The 19,343-nt window shown below is 41.7% G+C and overlaps 1 protein-coding gene across 4 annotated transcripts in view; it reads left to right on the top strand.

The window, feature by feature from the left end:
- The window catches only part of cadps2 (Ca++-dependent secretion activator 2), a gene marked incomplete at its 3' end in the record, with an annotated part of 180,354 nt that overhangs the window by 102,034 nt on the left and 58,977 nt on the right, over positions 1–19,343 (top strand). For all 4 annotated transcript variants that reach the window (XM_083666058.1, XM_083666059.1, XM_083666061.1 and 1 more), the window contains exons 9-11: positions 606–672; positions 2,897–3,005; positions 3,205–3,414. In XM_083666058.1, the coding sequence (XP_083522184.1) occupies positions 606–672; positions 2,897–3,005; positions 3,205–3,414 (386 nt within the window). The remainder of the gene's footprint in view (positions 1–605; positions 673–2,896; positions 3,006–3,204; positions 3,415–19,343) is intronic.

Raw genomic sequence — 19,343 nt, 5'->3', positions numbered from 1 at the left:
AGATATTTTCTTTATTCGCATTGCCGGCAGTTCAAATAAAAAGATAACTATATTGTTATGATTAGATAAGATCACGTTATTAGTGTGCAACTAGTAAGTTATTATGAAATATATTATAATATAATTATAATATTGTTATAATGAAATAGTAATGTTGTGATTTAACTCCTAATTACGAAATAACAAGTTATATTGTTTATGAGATACAATAAGATCTCATCTTGTTATTGGATGGTAATAATGAGAGTGTATCTCACTATAGCTCATTATAACGATATTATTATTCATTTGTAGTAGCAGTAATATGCCACAGAACAGTATCAATTTAAATATTTAAATCTTGTTTTTTTGGAGTGGCGAGTTTAGGTATTTATTGTAATGTAATGTATTTCTTACAAATTTTCGACACTGAAATTATCCTGAAATGTTTAATTGCCTTTGTAATCAGGAAATGTTGTTTTGGAAATGTTGGCTGTATGTTAGGTTGACCCAACTATTTGCAGTATTTAGAATCTAGCCTTAATTCAAATTAGGGTTGCCAAGGTTAAACTTGAATTTACATTTACATCATTATTTATTATTCTCAATATCTGCCTTTTTTTCAGGTATCTTTATGCCTTGGGACAACGAGTATGGAAACGTTGGAAAAGGCGATATTATGTTCTTGTCCAGGTAAAATCTTTTCTGATGTGTCAGGATGAACGTTAAAACCTAACTACAACCATGTTAATTCCTTTACGCTTGAAAAGCTCGCTTAAGCCTGAATTGCCCATTTTGTCATAGAAAATTTGTATAACTTATACAAGCCCACCATTGTAATAGTCTACAGAGAAAAGTAAGTAAGTATATGAAGATGTACAGCAAATCAAACCTGTTGATTTCTAACCGGTTGATCTGACCCCACGTTGCATTAAAATGTGTCCTGTATCCAGATACTGTCCGCATCCTGATTGTGTCCACATGAAAAAGACAGGTGTATAGAAAAAAGACACATTGTGATGTGTGAAACTACCTCAGGAGGGTGGACAAGTGTAAATGCAATCCTGGACACAGAGGTTGTTAACCACATTCTGTTCAACTTTATTTCAATTAGACACACGACTGCGAACCGTGAGAAAGGACATCTGATCACAATGCAGACACAGAAGTCAGATAAATTTTAATACAAGGTGTAAATATGAGCTGGCCAGGTCAGATCGTTATCAGATCATACGTGATCCATCACAGGACCCATTTTAATGCAAGGTGTAAATGGGCTCTCTGTCATTTTCCACACTATTAGATATTTTCTTTTTGTTTTATTTTGATGTTGCCAGAATAGTTTCTTGTTGGTCCCTTTCGCTTATTATGTGCCTTTTGATATAAACCATTTTCTAAACTTGTGCATGTGTATAACTTTCTGTCCAGAAGAGAAGATTTATTTTCAAGTGAATATAGGCATATTTTCTCTTTTTCTGTCACTGCTTATTTTTGTGGCTTTATAATATGTCAGACAAAATACAGTTAAGTAGTTGTTTTCCAGCTGAAAACACAAAGCAACTTATTGTTGATCATGCAAGTTTATCATTAATACTGGTGGACAAGAAATTGGAATGTACAGGACAATATTATTTTCATTGTCTCACATGGTTACCATATTCAGAAACATTCCTTATAATTAAAATAAATATCTATACTCCAACAGTTTGGATTAGAAATCAAACAATTACAAAGTAGATTCTCATCTTAAATTCAGTGTTTTATTCTTTCAGATTGGTTTCATCATTGAGAAAGTACAACTATTTTTATACATACTCCCCCTATTTCTGGGCTCCAAAAACACAATTTCCAAATCAATTACTCATGTTTAGTATTTGGTCGACAATTCTTTGCGTGCTGTCTGAAGTGCCTGAAGTCTGCGACCCATTGACCCCACCAGACACTGGGTATCTTCTCTGATGGTGCTCTGCCAGGCCTGTACTGTAGCCATCTTCAGTTGTTGTTTGTTTTGAGGAGGTCTTACCTTTAGTCTCCTCTTCAGCATATTAAATGCATATTCAATAGGATTTAAATATGGAGATTGACTTGGCAAGTGAACAACTTTCCACTTTTGGGCCCTGAAAATGTCCCTAGTTGCTATGGCAGTATGTTGTAGGTCATTGTCCTGCTGTATGGTGAAGCGCCGTCCAATGAATTTGGAGGCATTTGCTTGTACTTGGGCTGACAAGATGTTTCTGTACACTTCAAAATTCCCCTTGCTGCTGCTGTCAGCAGTTACATCATCAATAACAACAAGTTGGCCAGTTCTAGTGGAAGGGTATATATGTCCAAACCATAACACCCCCTCCACCATGTTTCACAAATGAGGTGGTATGCTTTAAATCTTGGGCAGGTACTTTTTCCTCCAAACTTTACTTTTGCGATCACTCTGGTACATGATAATATTTGTCTCATCTGTCCACAAGATCTTTTTCCAGAACTCTTCAGGCTCTTGTATGTACTTTTTAGTAAACCTAACCTGGCCATCCTTTTTTTGTGGCTAACTAGTGGTTTGCACCTTGCAGTGTAACCTCTGTAGTTCTTCTGGTGAAGTCTACTGCAGATGTGACACATTCACATCTACCTCCTGGAGAGTGTTCCTGATCTGTGGGATACAAAGTGTTGTAATTTCTGAATGGTGAAACCAATATGCACACAAATACCAAATAAATACAAATACCAATAAATCGAATACAAGCTGAGAACCTCACAGTAATTGAATTAATTAAATCCAAACATTGTGTAGAGTCAAAAGAAGAAAAGCGATTTCACTGTCCCATTACTTACGTAGGGCACTGTATAATGAGATTCAAATATGAACCCTTGCATATTGAACTTATAAGGATATTGCAATGTGAACCCTTGTTAACCCTTACAGGTCAGCCAGTACACCTTTGCCATGTGCAGCTACAGAGAGAAGAAGTCAGAGCCTCATGAACTGATGCAGTTGGAAGGCTACACAGTGGACTACGCAGACCCACAGCCTGGTATGCCTCAGCAGTGCAGAGTTGAACACAGACACACACAAACCCCACATTCACTGGTGAACACACACACACACACACACACACACACACACACTCTCAAGTACACTTACTCATTACCAGGACCTAGATATATCATCTATCTGTCTGTACACTTGTCCTTCATGTCTCTAATCATCATGTGTGGTCCACTCTCGCTCAGGTCTACAAGGTGGTCGAGTGTTCTTCAGCGCGGTCAAGGAGGGCGACCTGGTGGTGTTTGCCAGCGATGATGAGCAGGACCGTGTGCTTTGGGTACAGGCCATGTACCGAGCCACGGGCCAGTCGTACAAACCGGTACCACCAACCCAGAACCAGAGGCAGAACTGCCGGGGAGGAAACCTGCAGGCTGACGCCCCAGTGTCACTACTCAGTGAGTTAAATTCATTGTATTTGTTCATTTCATTTGAAAAAGAAAGAATATAGTTTGTGAAAATAAAAACATTAATTGTTATTAATTGTTATATAAAACAACATTGTTATTCGGAAAACACCTTTATCCAAAGTGACCTACAGTTCACCCATCCCTAGCACCCAACGAGGTTGGCACATTTCTAAATCAATAGGCATTCAGATAAGATGAAACATTGGTACAGTGTGGTCAACTCTGTACTAGCGCCCAGCCTGTCACAGTAAATTGGTCTGTGCTATTCCAAACCCGCTCTCGAAAAGACAGACAGTATGTTCAGTGTCAAAGCCAAAGAGAGGCCATTGATCGACTCTACTGCTGCTGGTGCACACACACAACAGCGGGGGGCTAATCTGGATAGCATGTGATGTTTGTGAAGCAACATTCGCTTTCTCCATTCAGTCCAAATGATACGTGTGTGTGTGTGTGTGTGTGTGTGTGTGTGCGTGTGCGTGTGCGTGTGTGTGCGCCTGCATGTGTGCATGTGGAAGGCCCAAAGTCTTGTGTATGTTTGCGCATGAGTGTGAACTTCCTCCCATCAGAATCATTTCAATCATTAAAAATGCACGGAAGATCATGGGGTTTGTATATGTTTTGTCTACCACTCGAAAGACTGATATTGTGATTATCATACTACATATTGGGATGTGATTACATTGTTATATATTTTAATACTGTATGAGTCCCTGATTATCGTTGCTTGTTAGTGGTAATGGAACAGATAGCACGGTTAATGGTGCATAGTGGTGACATTCTTGTTTGCGCTATGCTATGGAAAACAAAGGCTCTTTAACTGGGTCCAACTAAATATGTGCTGTATTTGTGTGTGTCTCAGAGAGCTCATGTCTCTATACCACCAGAGGAAAGGAATTTTCCTGAAGTGTGATTTGGAGGTTAAACAACACACACACACTCACACACACACCCACACACTCACACACACACATTCACACGCATACACACACAGAGGCGTTCAGCAAAAACAAACTCACGTATTGTGTATGACAAAACACTCTATGGTCTTCCTTGCATCTACTCTTTCTCCCAGCCACATCCACACCAGACACGCACACACACACACATACAAAACACTCACATACACAAAACCGGCCATTTGATAAATGGGTCTCTAGTGAAGGTCAGAGTATACTCAAGGAGGTTTTAGCCCATTAGGAAATGCCAGACTACTGTCTCAGTAACAATACCCTTGCACTGTGTTCAAAGGCTGCATTTGAGTATTGGTTGCTGTAATTGAACAGTCTCAAACAATGACTTTGGTTGGTTGGTTGGTTGGTTGGTTGGTTGGTTGGTTTCAGGGGCATGTGGTCCAAGTATGCAAGGGAGGCGATGCCTCCTCAAAACGTTGATGAAAAAATAAATCCATTTTTTATGTAAAGAGCAAGAATACCACTGCTTAATTTGTCAAGAAATATGAGAGAATAATACACAGAACGCTGAGATTAATAGAATAGTTTACAATAGCGACCCCAGCGGTGTTGCACTGTTAATTTGATGCCAATAATGACGAAAATATTCATCAAACACCTATTTTTCCGTGGCAAAAGATGAGAAAAGAAGAAGAAGAGATGACTAAAACGAGACTAGATGAAATTATCTCTGTGACTAAAATTGAGTTTTTGGAGAGATTGAGGTTATTTGCTTGGTCCAATGAAATGCATGATGTTAGCATAATTGTAAGACTTTCTAGTTGCAACGTTGCATATATTGGTGGAAAATGAATACCATGTTCAGGTCATTTGCAACTCATGACCACCCCCATCTCTGCCCGGGAAACTTCTCCAATCTAGTCAATCTCCAAATTGATGCAAATAGGCACACACTTGCTATTGGCAGAAAAAGGGGCTACTTATCATGTTGATTCAGACAAGACCGAATGCAAAGCTTCAACTTTTGCAAGACAACTTTTGCAACCATGAACTACTAACACATTTTTCTGCATAACATCCTATTGCATGATTCTCTTCCCAACAGCCAAATTGGAAGAATAAAACATTACTCTGCAGCAGATTAATAGTCACACCCCTGTAAATTGCACATAAAGGGCAGTAGGCCTAATCAATGCAAAAACAAGCTCTGCATTTGAGATGATCAGGCTCAGCAAGGCACTGTGCAGATTTGCAGGTGTACTACTCATCTCGTGAATCAGGAGTATCAAAGTTTTCTGCAGAATGTTACACATGTTTATATGGGTCCACAGACCACTTAGGTAGTGGAAGAGTTTGAGATGGTATGAGATATCTTCAAGTAACATCAATAAGTTTGTCACCATTATATAACCCATGTTGCACAATATCAGTTTCTGTATCAAATGGTCTTAGAGTCTAGGGTTTTTCGGAACTTTACGAGTTGGTTGTGTTTCTCGCTTCAACAGTGTACTCTAAGTAACAGTGGGGTTCTGAGAATTGCAAAGCCTGAGGGATAGTTTGGTAGAGTCTCTATTGTAAACGACAGAGCTAGCCTCCTAGAGACAAAGAACCTCTAGCCAGCAAGACAGCTGGCTAGTTTAAATTGCACTAGCTATTGATTTTAGCTATCTTCAACTGGTTGTGTGAGTGTTAGGCATTTTTAGGTCTAACGGCCAAACTATACGAACTCTGTCACGGCACCGTAACGTCTCTGTACTGTGAGCCGTGGTTTAACAACTCACAGTGATCTATGAGACATGCATGCAAAAGCAGTACGAAGTAGAACATTTGCAAAAATCACCTTGCACACATTGAAAGGTTCGGTATCGCATTTTAGGCTTGTATTAAAAAAAGGTAAACAGTGACCACACAATTCTTGATGTCATGCAGCTATAGGCTGCTTCAGATGATGAAAATTATTTTCAGATAGCTTCCCTATATGAAATATATCCTCAAATACGCTGTTGGTGTAGTTTCGGTATAATGCAACATGAGGTATTGAGTTAGTGTTATATTTGATGACATTGAAAACTGGTTGCTACACTATTTGGCCAGGAACTTCCTGTAAGTTGCTGTAAGTTATATTTTCGTTCTATGGATTTTTTTAGAGCTACGGATTCCATAGTTTTAGGTAAATGTCTGAATGATTTACGGATGTTATCATTTTGAGTTTCTGCAGTTAGTTGGTTGAAGTGTGTCGTCAAGAAGAAGAACAGCATCATCAGCAAGTTCCAAAATATTCCTTTGGCACCATAGACCTTGATGTAACATAAAACAGGGCAAAACTGGGTCTATTGGAATAATCTTTTCAATAGGCCTACATTTTACATGACTATTTGACACTAACGCATGTTCGGGCGTGTTGAATGAATTATTTTACTGTGATTGAACAACTGCTTTGTCAAGAATGTATAGATTCTCCTACTTTAACTTCTACGACGAATGAAAGTAGTAAGAAGCCCAGAATAACAGTTTAATGGGTAGAAGGAAATAAGAGCATCCAGAAGAGATTTATTAGCTTTTAGAGTTTTTCGAGAGGACACAGTGATCAATCTATGTTTGCTATAATGTGGTGACAGCTGAGATTTAAGGAGTAACTAGTGGCGTAAACATATGGCTTATGGCATCGGCTTTGAATGGGCTGCTAACAAGGGATGGCTTCGAGCTGCATTTATTCACTATTTTATGCACACAGGTTACATTTTGTCTTGAGTCAGGGCAAAGTGCAGAAAGCAGGAAAGCATGAACCCCAGCCCTAGCAAGGTATCTGCCTCCTGAAATCCTAGATGTCTAACTGAAATAATCAACTTTCTCATCAAACTCAGAAGGAGCCGATATTGCTGCCATTCACACAGATAATACATGATATTATCTGATATGGCCTGCGCTAAGTCCATCCAAGACCTGCTGTACATACCCGAACAGTACCGGGGGAGTAACTGGTGAAGATGCTGAGGAGGAAGGGGCTGTTACATTATCAAATGCTACGACACTGATGTCATCACCCCATGTTAATTTGACACCTATACATTCAGGGGATGAGAGCGCCCTGCAATATGTCGTAATTAATGATTGGTTAATAGTTCTGTGGAAAGTCTCAACATCTCCACAGCGGTTACAGCTCACCGAGCCCTCTTGAGTGAAGAAGAAGAAGAAGAAGAGGAACAACAAGAAGTAGAAGAAGAAGAAGCGCTGCCGCCTACACCACCACCGGAACCCTTCGCTCCACCTCTTCCTCCACCTCCAACACCCAGCCCTCCTCTATCTCCTTTTCCTCCGGCCTCTCCTGTATCACCACCACCAGACTACTAGACGTCATAACGGCGACCGCATCCCCAGATCGCCCCACTCCGACCCCAGGGACCCACCTATGCTTGTACGCAAGCATAGAAGGAGATTACACGAAGACCTCCGGGCTGGTTGAGCAAAAGATACAGATGAGGCTCGAGAGGTCCGGTCGAGTTTTTCGAATAGAATCCATTTTAGAGAGACGTGGTGACGGATGGAGAAAGGAAGCAAAAGTCAGGTGGTTAGGCTGGGGCCCGCCTTCCATAGTTGGGTACCATCCAGCCAGATAACGGACCATAAGGCTTTGATGGTTCAGTAACCCCACCGCGTCATGAATGAAGAAAATAACTTGTATCTCTCACTGCTGAGTAATGCTAGTGAAGATCTCTATCCGAAAAACACAAATACCTCTTTTAAAATTAAATTAGCTGAGCCCATTCATTTAAACAGTTTCAATTGGGAGAAATATGCTACCCTAACAGTAGCGCTCTGGTAGAGCCCAAAAATAACGTAATTGATATATATGTCGCATGGACGGGGCTGTCTCAGAAATTGAACATTCCTCAGAGAGATTACCAACAATTGGATGATCTGATCACCACCATTAATACGACGCTCTTTATTAAGGTGTTACAATTTGTCAGTAAAAAAAAGCATTTATTCAACCTTAACGGATGAACTAAAAAAAATGCATTTTGAATGAGGGCATACGAGATGAGGGTAATATAAGCCTAGCGCTCGGGAAATAAGTGACTTTAAAGAATCCCACGATATCGTAGCTGTACCGGCCACCGGTAAACTAGCTATAGCTTTGGGTCTGGCTCCGGGCGTTCACATTACCGGATATTAGCAGGGGCTTCCATCATTTATTCGTTTATTTTTTTCATTTACATTTATGGCATTTAGCAGACGCCTTTATCCAAAGCGACGTACAACAAAATACATGTGTTTAAGTAACTGAATCATCTATCCAACAGTCATCATAAGACAAAGTAATCAATGCTCACACCAGGCAGTCGTAATGCCAGAAGATCTATATATATATATATATATATATATATATATATAATAATTATTATTTATTAACAGGAGAGAATTTGTACAGGGGGGAAGTGGGGGTGAAGAGGTCTCCAGGGTTGGGGTAGGGTTAGTACAGGGAGGGTAGTGGGGGTGAAGAGGTCTTAAGGACTGTTAAGATGTAGCCTGAAGAGATGGGTTTTCAATCTACGGCGGAAGATCGGTAGTGACTCTGCAGTCCTGACAGTAGTGGGAAGCTCATTCCACCAGCGGGGCGCCAGGACAGTGAAAAGCCGTGACCGAATGGCGCGGCCGCTGCATCAACGTAGACGTGGCGGTGCCAGGCGGGCAGCCGAGGTGGAAGAGCGGAGTGATCGTGCAGGGGTTTGGGGGCTAACCATTGCTTGCAAGTAGTATTCTGACGCTGTAACCTTCTCGCGTAGGTAACGCGCAAGTTCAATTGATCAGAATAGTACCGCTAAAAAGAACAAGAGGTCACAATCACCGACCGAATTATTTAACAGTGGGTCGAGAGAATTTTGACGAGATATCGAGTCATCCGGTGACACAGACATCGATTGTTTCCGGTCAATATGTTGAAATTAGTCCTATGTCAGCCTTGAAAACTCACCTGTCGAATTTTATATCACCAGCAACGATCAGTATAGAGATCTGAATAACATTGCTACACCTGATGGTGAAAATCGTCAAAGGCGACGGTACAGATCTAGCTGTAGGAGATGTTTGCTCTACCCTTAACTACCCCGCGGCAACGCTATTTTCAGATGCCCAAGTTTATCTGGGTGATAAATTAGTGGGACAAAACAACGGTGCCAACGCTTATCAGGCCATCTTCGATTGTCTCTTAAACTATGGCAGATCTACGTTGGATTCTCAATTCGGCGCGGGCTTGTTTTACTGGGATCTGCCGAGCAAACATGACACATTTAACGGTGAAAACCCAGGCAAAACCCAAGAGAGCCGGTTACTTGCAAAGATCACGACAGGTCGACTTGATGGGAGTAATCGATCGCCGCTGTTTCAACAGGACAAACTTCTGATAGATAACATTGATTTAAAGCTGCGACTGATTCCTCATAAACTCTAATTTACCCTGCTGACCGCAACACCAAACGCTGATTACAGGCTGCAAATTACCAAAACCAGCTTCTTTGTTTAAAAAAAAGTGGAAGTTGCTTCGCATGTTAAACTTGCTCAAGCTCAGGCCTTGATTAATTCGCCTGTACATTATTATATTGAACATACACATTTCAAGGTATTTTCACTAGAGGCCGGACTTTGAACGAGTAATCACGCCTAGACTGGTCTACGTAGCCTTCACAGAAAACACTGCATTTTCAGGAAGATACGACACCAATCCCATTTGCTTCAAACACCACAATCTCTCCTACATAGCGCTGAGCATGGACTGCAGGTGTGCAGGTGCCTTGCAAGCCTCACATGCCCGATTTTGAACACGCCAACTTTATAAGAGAATATTACGCTCTGGTGGAATCCACAAGTAGACACGGCAGAGACCAAGCTCTGTCCATAACGCGCAATGATTTCGCCCGTTGCTATGGGATTTTTGCATTTAATTTAGTCAGATGATAACACGGCAGGGTGTGTTTCTGTACGGAAAAACGCCAATGTGAGTGTCATTTCAGAGTGCCCTTGACCAGAACCATCAATGTACTCATTTACAGCGTTTTCGACAGCCTGATATCCATAAACAACCTCCGGGAGGTTTTAACGGATTTCTAAAAACAAGAATGGACACTCTATTGCTCCAGCAAGTCATGTGCGGTTGCCCCGACAATTACTTTAGGAGAGTGCACGCGTGTGATCAATTACTCCTGATTGAAAGTATGAATTTTCCGGCCTGTTTCATAGTCAACACAGATCAGGCGCGTCTGCCAGGGCAGCATTCGTTTGGTAATGGCCCCGCTGCACCATTTTATCCCAAAGAATTTATACATTTCATTACAAAAAATACACAAAAACACAAAGAAACGAAACTCTGGTGTACAACATGAGTGCGGTTCAGAGTGTCGATTCTGAGACTTGTGGGATGCATTGCATTTTTGTACTAAAACATCGCCAGGCTGTCCGCAGTTATCGGGATATCTTACAACATTGTTACTCCCCAGCGGATTTAACAAAGAATGACGATGTGGTGCGTGAATTTGTGAAAGTTCTAATTGTGAAAAAAATGACAAAAATATAATTTTGTTTTGGTTTTTATGCAATACACAATAATCAATACAGCGTTCAATAATCAAGTGTCATTAAACTCCACAAATCATTAATTAATGGAAAACAATACAAGCAAAAACATAATGAAAACAATATTTAAAAAAATACATTACAAACGAAAACCGTAATGAAAACAATATAAAGGAAAATCAATTTTGGCACTAGACGTGTAGGTGTGCTGTTATGTTTATGAATGGAGGAGCGTTGAGTTTTCGGCGTGTAAAACCCGTCGTTTTCTTCCCCACATCAGACACAGCGAACACAGACTTTGCGCTCTGATGCATCCCCTTGTACTTTAACAATTCCTTTTGGTGGTTTCTATTAGGCATGATAAATGCCAGTGCATTCAATGATGCCATACTCGGTAAAAAAAAAAAAAAAAAACTCTTGCCATCCTCGAGGTTTCCTACCTTGCGGGATGAAATTATAACCTGTAGCTGCTGTTAACAAATCATAAACGTGACTTCCTGTTGTAACTTCTTGTTTATAAATCAACTCCCCTTTAGAGTTCAAACGGACTAACTCACTGTCTGTCTGTAATTTTTCCAACAACACCTGAGCATTTTCCTATTTCTGACAGGCAAATCGTGAATGATTTGTTCTGTGAAAGGACCCTGTCGGGGCGTTTGATCCTCCGGCCCTCGGTGTCTGAGGAACCCAGGAGTCTAGGTTGATTTTGGGGGACGGGTGCTGTGTAGGCGGCGTATCTCGACCTTGTCTAACCACCGTTAAATATTTCTGTAGGGCACTGGTGTACAACAGTAGTTTTTTGGCTTGGTCGATATTTTGATTAGAACGAATTTCTCTAATCCCAACGTCTAAAGAGTTTTCAGTATTTAAGCGAAAGTCAAGTATAGTTTCATCAGCAGAGTTGACGGGAATCTGGCTCCCGGGGGGCTGTGGTGCTCGATGTAATGAACCCCCACCGGTCATACGTGCCACACCCAGTAGTGGTAGGAAGAATCCTTGACCACTCTGAAACTCTCGGGTAACCCCTTGCTAAAACTGATGTTTTTAAAAGAACGTGCTATTTCTGCATAACCGCGTTGCCAAACTGAATAATACCAATACATTTTATCAGGAGGTTTGGGATTAAAAAAAAAAAAAAAGAGCATCGGCGTGTTTAGTTAACTTCAGAATCCAAAACGTCTTTCCAGACTGGCTGGGGCCACAAACCATAGCCGAGAAAGGCACCTGCATGCGAGGTACGCCTGCTGTTTCACACGTTCCGTACTCCGTCAACATACCTGTAAGGTAGTGTGGATAAGCTAGAATCCTTCTGGATCACTCACTTATCGCACACTATTCTAAATGTATTGTCCAGTTGACGGATTTCTAACGCGCAACGTTTTTTAACGCATCTGATTTTGCCGTCAAACAAGGCCTATTGTTACCGTCTGAACAGACGTACCACTCCACCAACTCTGTGAATGATTTAATGTTAATAGTCTGCGCTGTTCTGTGATTTAACCTGATGCCTTTACACTCGAGAGCGCTTTTTGCCCTGTTTGTCAGATAGGCGTAGGACTTTGGTCCGGTAGACGTAAAAGATGTTATAAAATGCTCGCTGGACCCGTGCTTTTCCTCTCCCCCCGGTGAATGCAACAAGAAAATCTTCGGTTGCGGGGTTTTCATCTCCGATGCGTGAAATGAAAATAACTGAATCTGTGTCAAAGTATAACACTCGTCTCTGCAGAGTCTCTAACACTTGGTATAGCTTGAGACGGACGTAGGCTGTGGTGTACACTGCCTGTAAATGTTGGATATTATGTTAGCAAATATTGACAAGAAATGTACAAAATAGCAAAATATTAACAAAATAGCAATAACAACTTTGCAAATTTACAAAAAAAGAGCAGCGGCTGTGAAATGGTTATGGGGCATATACACTATCAATTAGAATAAGTTTAAATAATTATAAGTTACAAATTACAGTGCATAGTGTGTGTGACAGGATGGGGGGGGGGGGGTGGAAGTCCCAGAGTCAGTGAGAGGCAGGGGGCTTGTTTGTGAGCCCCACTACCATGGGGAAGAAACTGTTCAGGTGGCGCAAGGTTTTAGTCTTGATTGACCGGAACCTTTTGCCGGATGGAAGTCTATGGAAGAGGTTGTGACCAGGATGGGAAGGGTCAGCGATGATCTTTCCTGCTCTCTTACTGGTCCTGGAGTGGAACAGGTCCAGGAGAGATGGCAGGTTGCAGCCGATGACCTTCTCGGCTGACCGAATAATCCGCTGCAGTCTGCCTTTGTCCTTGGCAGTGGAGGCAGCGAACCAGACGGTGATCAATGAGCTGAGGATGGACTCAATGATGGCCGTGTAGAACTCGACCATCACTTTCTGCGGCATGTTGAATTTCTTCAGCTGTGTTGTGCAACAGAGTGATGGTGTTGACGCGACCTCCGTAGAGGGCGTCACGTGGGTTCAGTCTTTCTGGGAAATCCATACTCTCAAGAAAGACTTTGATGTCAACATCTTGATTTTTCATAAGCTGCCATCAGTGCTCCCACATAGTGACCATTATGTAGCCCGCCAAAGTGTTGAGTGTCATCGGTGTAGCTGTGGTAGGAGAAACCATGTGAGGAAATTACCGAGCCAAGAGATTTGTTATAGAGGGAGAACAGTAAGGGCCCTAGAACAGAACCCTAGACAGCAATCCTCTCCACGTCACCTGGTAACAGCAATCAGCCAGGTATGATGCAAACCAGGAGAGTGCAGAGCCAGAGATGCCCAATTCTGAGAGGGTGGAGAGAAGGATCAGATACTGTGTCGAATGCAGCAGAAGGGCCTCTGTGACAGCAAGGAGAGCAGTCTCAGTAGAGTGCCCAGCCTTAAAGCTGGATTGGTGAGGGTCAGGGAGGTTGTTTTGAAAGAGGTGAGACAGTTGGTTAGAGACAGCACGTTCAAGGGTTTTAGATAAGAAGGAGAGAAGGGATACCGGTCTGTAATTAAGGACAGCAGACGGGTCAAGAGTTGGTTTCTTGAGAAGAGGCTTGACTGGCTGTCTTGAAGGCCACTGGGACAGATCCTGTGGATGGAGAGGAATTGATTAAGGTGGTAAGGAATGGAAGGAGGTCTTTGGAAATGGTTTGGAGAAAGGGGGAGGGGATAGGATCGAGGGGGCAGGTGGTTGCCCCCTTGGATGTAACCAGTTTTAGAACATCATCAGGGGAGAGGGGGGAAAAATCTGATAAACCAGAGACCGGGTGTAGCGCAGTGGGTTTGGGAGGAGAGGTCATCAACCTTCTTTTCAAAGTAGGTGGCAAAGTCATCCGCAGGGAGGGAGGAGGAGGAGGAGGTGGGTTGAGGAGGGAGGAAAATGTGGAGAACAGTTTCCTTGGGTCAGAGGCAGAGGGTTGAATTTTGGAATGGTAGTAAGAAGCTTTACAGCTGATGCAGATGAGGTGTAGTTGAGGAGAGAGAGTAACGTTGATTAAATGCTTCGTCATGCATCAGAAATAATTTAAAACCCTGATTCACTAATTTGTGTGTGATTTTATTCCCCAGCAAGTTCCTGAGAATAAAGAAAGCATCGTAGTCTCTCGCCTTGTGCGCAATGAAAGTATAACTTTTATCAATTTCTATGAAAATGTTTCACCATTAAGGCGACACAATCACTTCCCCGAAAACCCAACTCCTTCCCCTTTAAGTCAATGGTGTGTACATAAATGGGTTTATGTTCCCCAGAGTCTTGCTCACATTCAAAATTGCAAAACACGTATTTTGTATTTAACCTCCCTTGATCGAGAGGTGTTATATAACAATCATGTACCGAGTCACCGGGAACTGAAACCGCACAGCTTCCTCTACACTTTGAAATGGGGCATTTGTGATTTTGTACATCTGTGTAACTGTAAGCGCATGCCGGGCAGTATTTTATTTTTGCACAGTGACCTAACTCTTTGTGGAGAATGAGACGTGTTTGAACGACATATACACAGACACTCTGAATGGTGCGCGGTCCTCGGGCACAGGCCGGGGAGAGACAAACATGTTAGCACATCTATGCTTAAATGCATTGGCATAACCTTTGTGGCAGGCTCAACACACCTTCTGAACACCCAAGGAGCCCTCGACATTTAACACGCCGTAAAAGTGCTTGTCTGATAGCAGCATGTAGAATGTTTTCTCACTGGGGTCTGAGTGTGTTTGAAAGGTTTGGAAAGTCCTTGTGTTTTCTGCTCTGCAAAAGACTACAATTTTAATATTCAAAAGGTCTTCAAATAAATGAATCTCATCGAACGATACACCCTCTCTAGACCTTGGATCTATACCTAGACCCTAGATGGCATTCTGTAAACATTTCGTGCGTGACAACTCCCTGTTCACCAGCCCCACTACACCCATGGGCAAACAGAGGAATGGAGAAACCATGGAGTCTGGCAGGCGGATTAAATGACGTGCCTTTCCAGCTATAATTTCAGACCCTAAAAGGGAATTTAATTGTCTTCGACTACCTCCTCTTATGGGCTGGGTTACAATCTGAATGGTCACAGTAAGTGTGATCTGTCATTCAGCACATGTATCTGACTTCGTAAAAAGTGGGAAACACTGTCTAAAAATTCATCAGGGTTCAATTGACCGGCACGTAATTGGAATGTGATGGGGGGTAAACATTTCAGATGAATTCAGAGCAATTTGAATAAAATCGCCATTTCATGCTACCTCCCTTACTCTAGCCAAAAGCCTGTCCACTCGCTCCGCAATTATTCTATTCACCTGTAATAGATCTATATCGTTACCCTTTGCCGTGTCAGACAAATCCAGCTGTTCGCTAAATTCTATGTGGTTGAATGCAGCCCTCTCACTGGCTGTGACAGAATCAATGTTCTCAGGGTGTAGCAGGTGGCGTCCTTCAGGTGTGAAAATCAACGACCGGAGGACTACTTATGTTTGTAGCTCATCGAATTCTTTGTTTGAAACGTTTAAAGTATCGAGAACACCCTGTATTGTTTCTGACAAAACTGTTTCTGACATATCAAAATCTAACAATCCAATTCGGACGGTAATGTACAGTGCCTTCGGAAAGTATTCAGACCCCTTCACTTTTTCCACATTTTGTTGTGTTATAGACTCAATTTAAAATGGATTAAATTAAAAGAATTTGCCATCAATCCACACACAATACCCCAGAATGACAAAACGAAAACATGTTTTTAGAAATTTCTGAAAATGTATTAAAATCGAAATACAGAAATACCTCATGTACATAAGTATTCAGACCCTTTGCTATGACACTCTTAAAATTAGCTAAAATGCAAAAATGTCATATACAAATCACTCTAAGTTGAGTCCATCTTAATGCAAGGATAATAGTTCATGTAATTTTGGAATTAATATCTTTGTTTTTATAGGGTCTCTGATTTGCATAGGAATCAATTACACAATGTGTGGATCAGGTTGTCATTACAAACTGAGCAAATGGAGAGGAACAAAACTACTCAGGAATGTGACCCTGAGGCCTGGGAAGACTTACAAAAATCATTGAATGGTGGAGAGGAAAAAGCACAGTCGATGGGATAACATCATCTCAATCACTTGATATATGTTGCGTGGTGTTACCTGCAATTCCACAGAGTCATGATTCCTCTGTGACGGTTCTTCTAGTCTCAGCTAATCATAAAATGTCGGTGCTCCATACAGACATGCCTGTGATGTCCCATTTTTCACATAATCGGGATCCATATGCAGCTGATGATTAACCAGCAATCCACGCGGCAGGCTTTGAAGTAGAATGTCCAAACCACCAAAATCTATCCATTCGTTGCTTCAATCCTTTTTCACGAGGATGATAATAATGCTTTCTCTATAGGGGAAAAAGGGGAAAAATTATTTATCATGAAAAATAGGTAAAATAGTGAATAATACAAAACAATATATATAACCCTAACCCTAACCCTATATATATATATATATATATATATATATATATATATATATATATATATACACATGACCTATATGTAATCTATATATAAGCTATGTAACTCCTGACACACCTGAGAGGGTTATCAGTCCTTGACAATACTTGAGAAGCAATGAGTGAGTTGTAACTTTAGTATTTTTTCGAAAGTTATATCATCTCTGTGTATGTTACACACACACACACACACACATGCACACATGCACACATTCCAAAGTTGCATCTGCTGAATGTGTTTGACCGTGATGATTGACCTATTGACCATGATTAATCAAAATACAGTACATCCTTCTTGGCAATAGAAAAACAAACGGTTGTAACTTGACTGGGAACAACACCACACACACACACATGCGCACATTCCAAAGTTCTACTGAACGTGTTGGACAGTGATGATTGACCAATTCACCTATACGTGATCCATCAAATAAAAAAGCCATTGATGAAAAAAGCCACCGTCTAGCCCTAATTTGACCTAGTGACCTTTAGGTCATCCATCAAAGTAAAAGCCTTTGATGTGAAAGAAGCTGCACTCTATTTACTACTATTAAATAATGTACACTCACCGGCCACTTTATTAGGTACACCTGTTCAACTGCTCGTTAACGCAAATATCTAATCAGCCAATCATATGGCAGCAACTCAATGCATTTAGGCATGTAGACATGGTCAAGACGACCTGCTGAAGTTCAAACCGAGCATCAGAATGGGGAAGAAAGGTGATTTAAGTGACTTTGAACGTGGCATGGTTGTTGGTGCCAGACGGGCTGGTCTGAGTATTTCAGAAACTGCTGATCTACTGGGATTTTCACGCACAACCATCTCTAGGGTTCACAGAGAATGGTCCGAAAAAAATGAAAATATCCAGTGAGCGGCAGTTCTCTGGGCGAAAATGCCTTGTTCATGCCAGAGGTCAGAGGAGAATGGCCAGACTGGTTCGAGATGATAGAAAGGCAACAGTAACTCAAATAACCACTTGGTACAACCAAGATATGCAGAAGACCATCTCTGAACGCACAACACGTCGAACCTTGAAGCAGATCGGCTACAGCAGCAGAAGACCACAGCGGGTGCCACTCCTGTCAGCTAAGAACAGGAAACTGAGGCTACAATCTGCACAGGCTCACCAAAATTGGACAATAGAAGATTGGAAAAACGTTGCCTGGTCTGATGAGTCTCGATTTCTGCTGCGACATTCAGATGGTAGGGTCAGAATTTGGCATAAGTAACATGAAAGCATGGATCCATCCTGCCTTGTATCAACGGTTCAGGGTGGTGGTGGTAATGGTATGGGGGATATTTTCTTGGCACAATTTGGGCCCCTTAGTACCAATTGAGCATTGTTTAATTGCCACAGCCTACCTGAGTATTGTTGCTGACCATGTCCATCCCTTTATGACCACAGTGTACCCATCTTCTGATGGCTACATCCAGCAGGATAACGTGCAATTTCACAAAGCTCACATCATCTCAAACTGGTTTCTTGAACATGACAATGAGTTAACTGTACTCCAATGGCCTCCACAGTCACCAGATCTCAATCCAATAGAGCACCTTTGGGATGTGGTGGAACGGGAGATTCGCATCATGGATGTGCAGCCGACAAATCTGCAGCAACTGTGTGATGCTATCATGTCAATATGGACCAAAATGTCAATATGGACCAAAATGTTTCCAGCACCTTGTTGAATCTATGCCACAAAGAATTAAGGCAGTTCTAAAGGCAAAAGGGGATCCAACCCGGTACTAGCAAGGTGTACCTAATAAAGTGGCCGGTGAGTGTATATATGTAATAAATTCTGTGTAACATTGAAACCAAACAACAATGTAACATTGATTCACAAACACCTACCTGCACTCTTGCATCAATGCAGCTCTCAAAATAACTCCAGGAGCCCAGACAAAACAAATACACAAAACAAATAAAGATCAGAAGAAGTTTGTATTACTACTTTGGCTTCTCACGGTAATTTGGTGTCGTCTTCACCGTAAAACAACAGTGATTGCACAAGACTCGATTTCTCAGATAGCTTAACGGATTGTCATTCCCAATAAATCTAAACCTTGAGCCAAACAGGAAAAGCCATTTTGGACTGAGAACTCTTTTTCCCTTAAATGTTTTGTTGACGTGCTGAGATGACATGTGCATCAGTCTGATTTCCGTCAGGGTTCTTGTCAGTTTTGTTTTGAAGAAGTAGGTGGTTGGATTTACAATAGGGATGAAGTTTAGGACTGAGGCCCAACCTGTCTCATTGTCTTAGACTCTCTTATGTTTTCAATGACAGCCTGAAGACCGCCAGAACAGCTGAGGACAGAAGTTTCTTCTGTTAAGTGTGTGTGTGTGTGTCTGTGTGTGTGTTCGTGTGTGCGGAGGACCAATCTTGACCGATCAGAGTCGCATATACCCTGTCCGTCTTAATCTTGTCTCTCCCCTCTGTGCCCATGCCCCGCTCCAGTGAGCGAATCAAATCGCTTTGCGTGGTGT

The sequence above is a fragment of the Argentina silus genome, assembly GCF_951799395.1.
Source record: "Argentina silus genome assembly, chromosome: 3".
In the NCBI taxonomy this organism is placed as follows: domain Eukaryota; kingdom Metazoa; phylum Chordata; class Actinopteri; order Argentiniformes; family Argentinidae; genus Argentina; species Argentina silus.
Note: the sequence above shows the minus strand (reverse complement) of the source record. Positions and strands in the feature narration are given on the sequence as shown.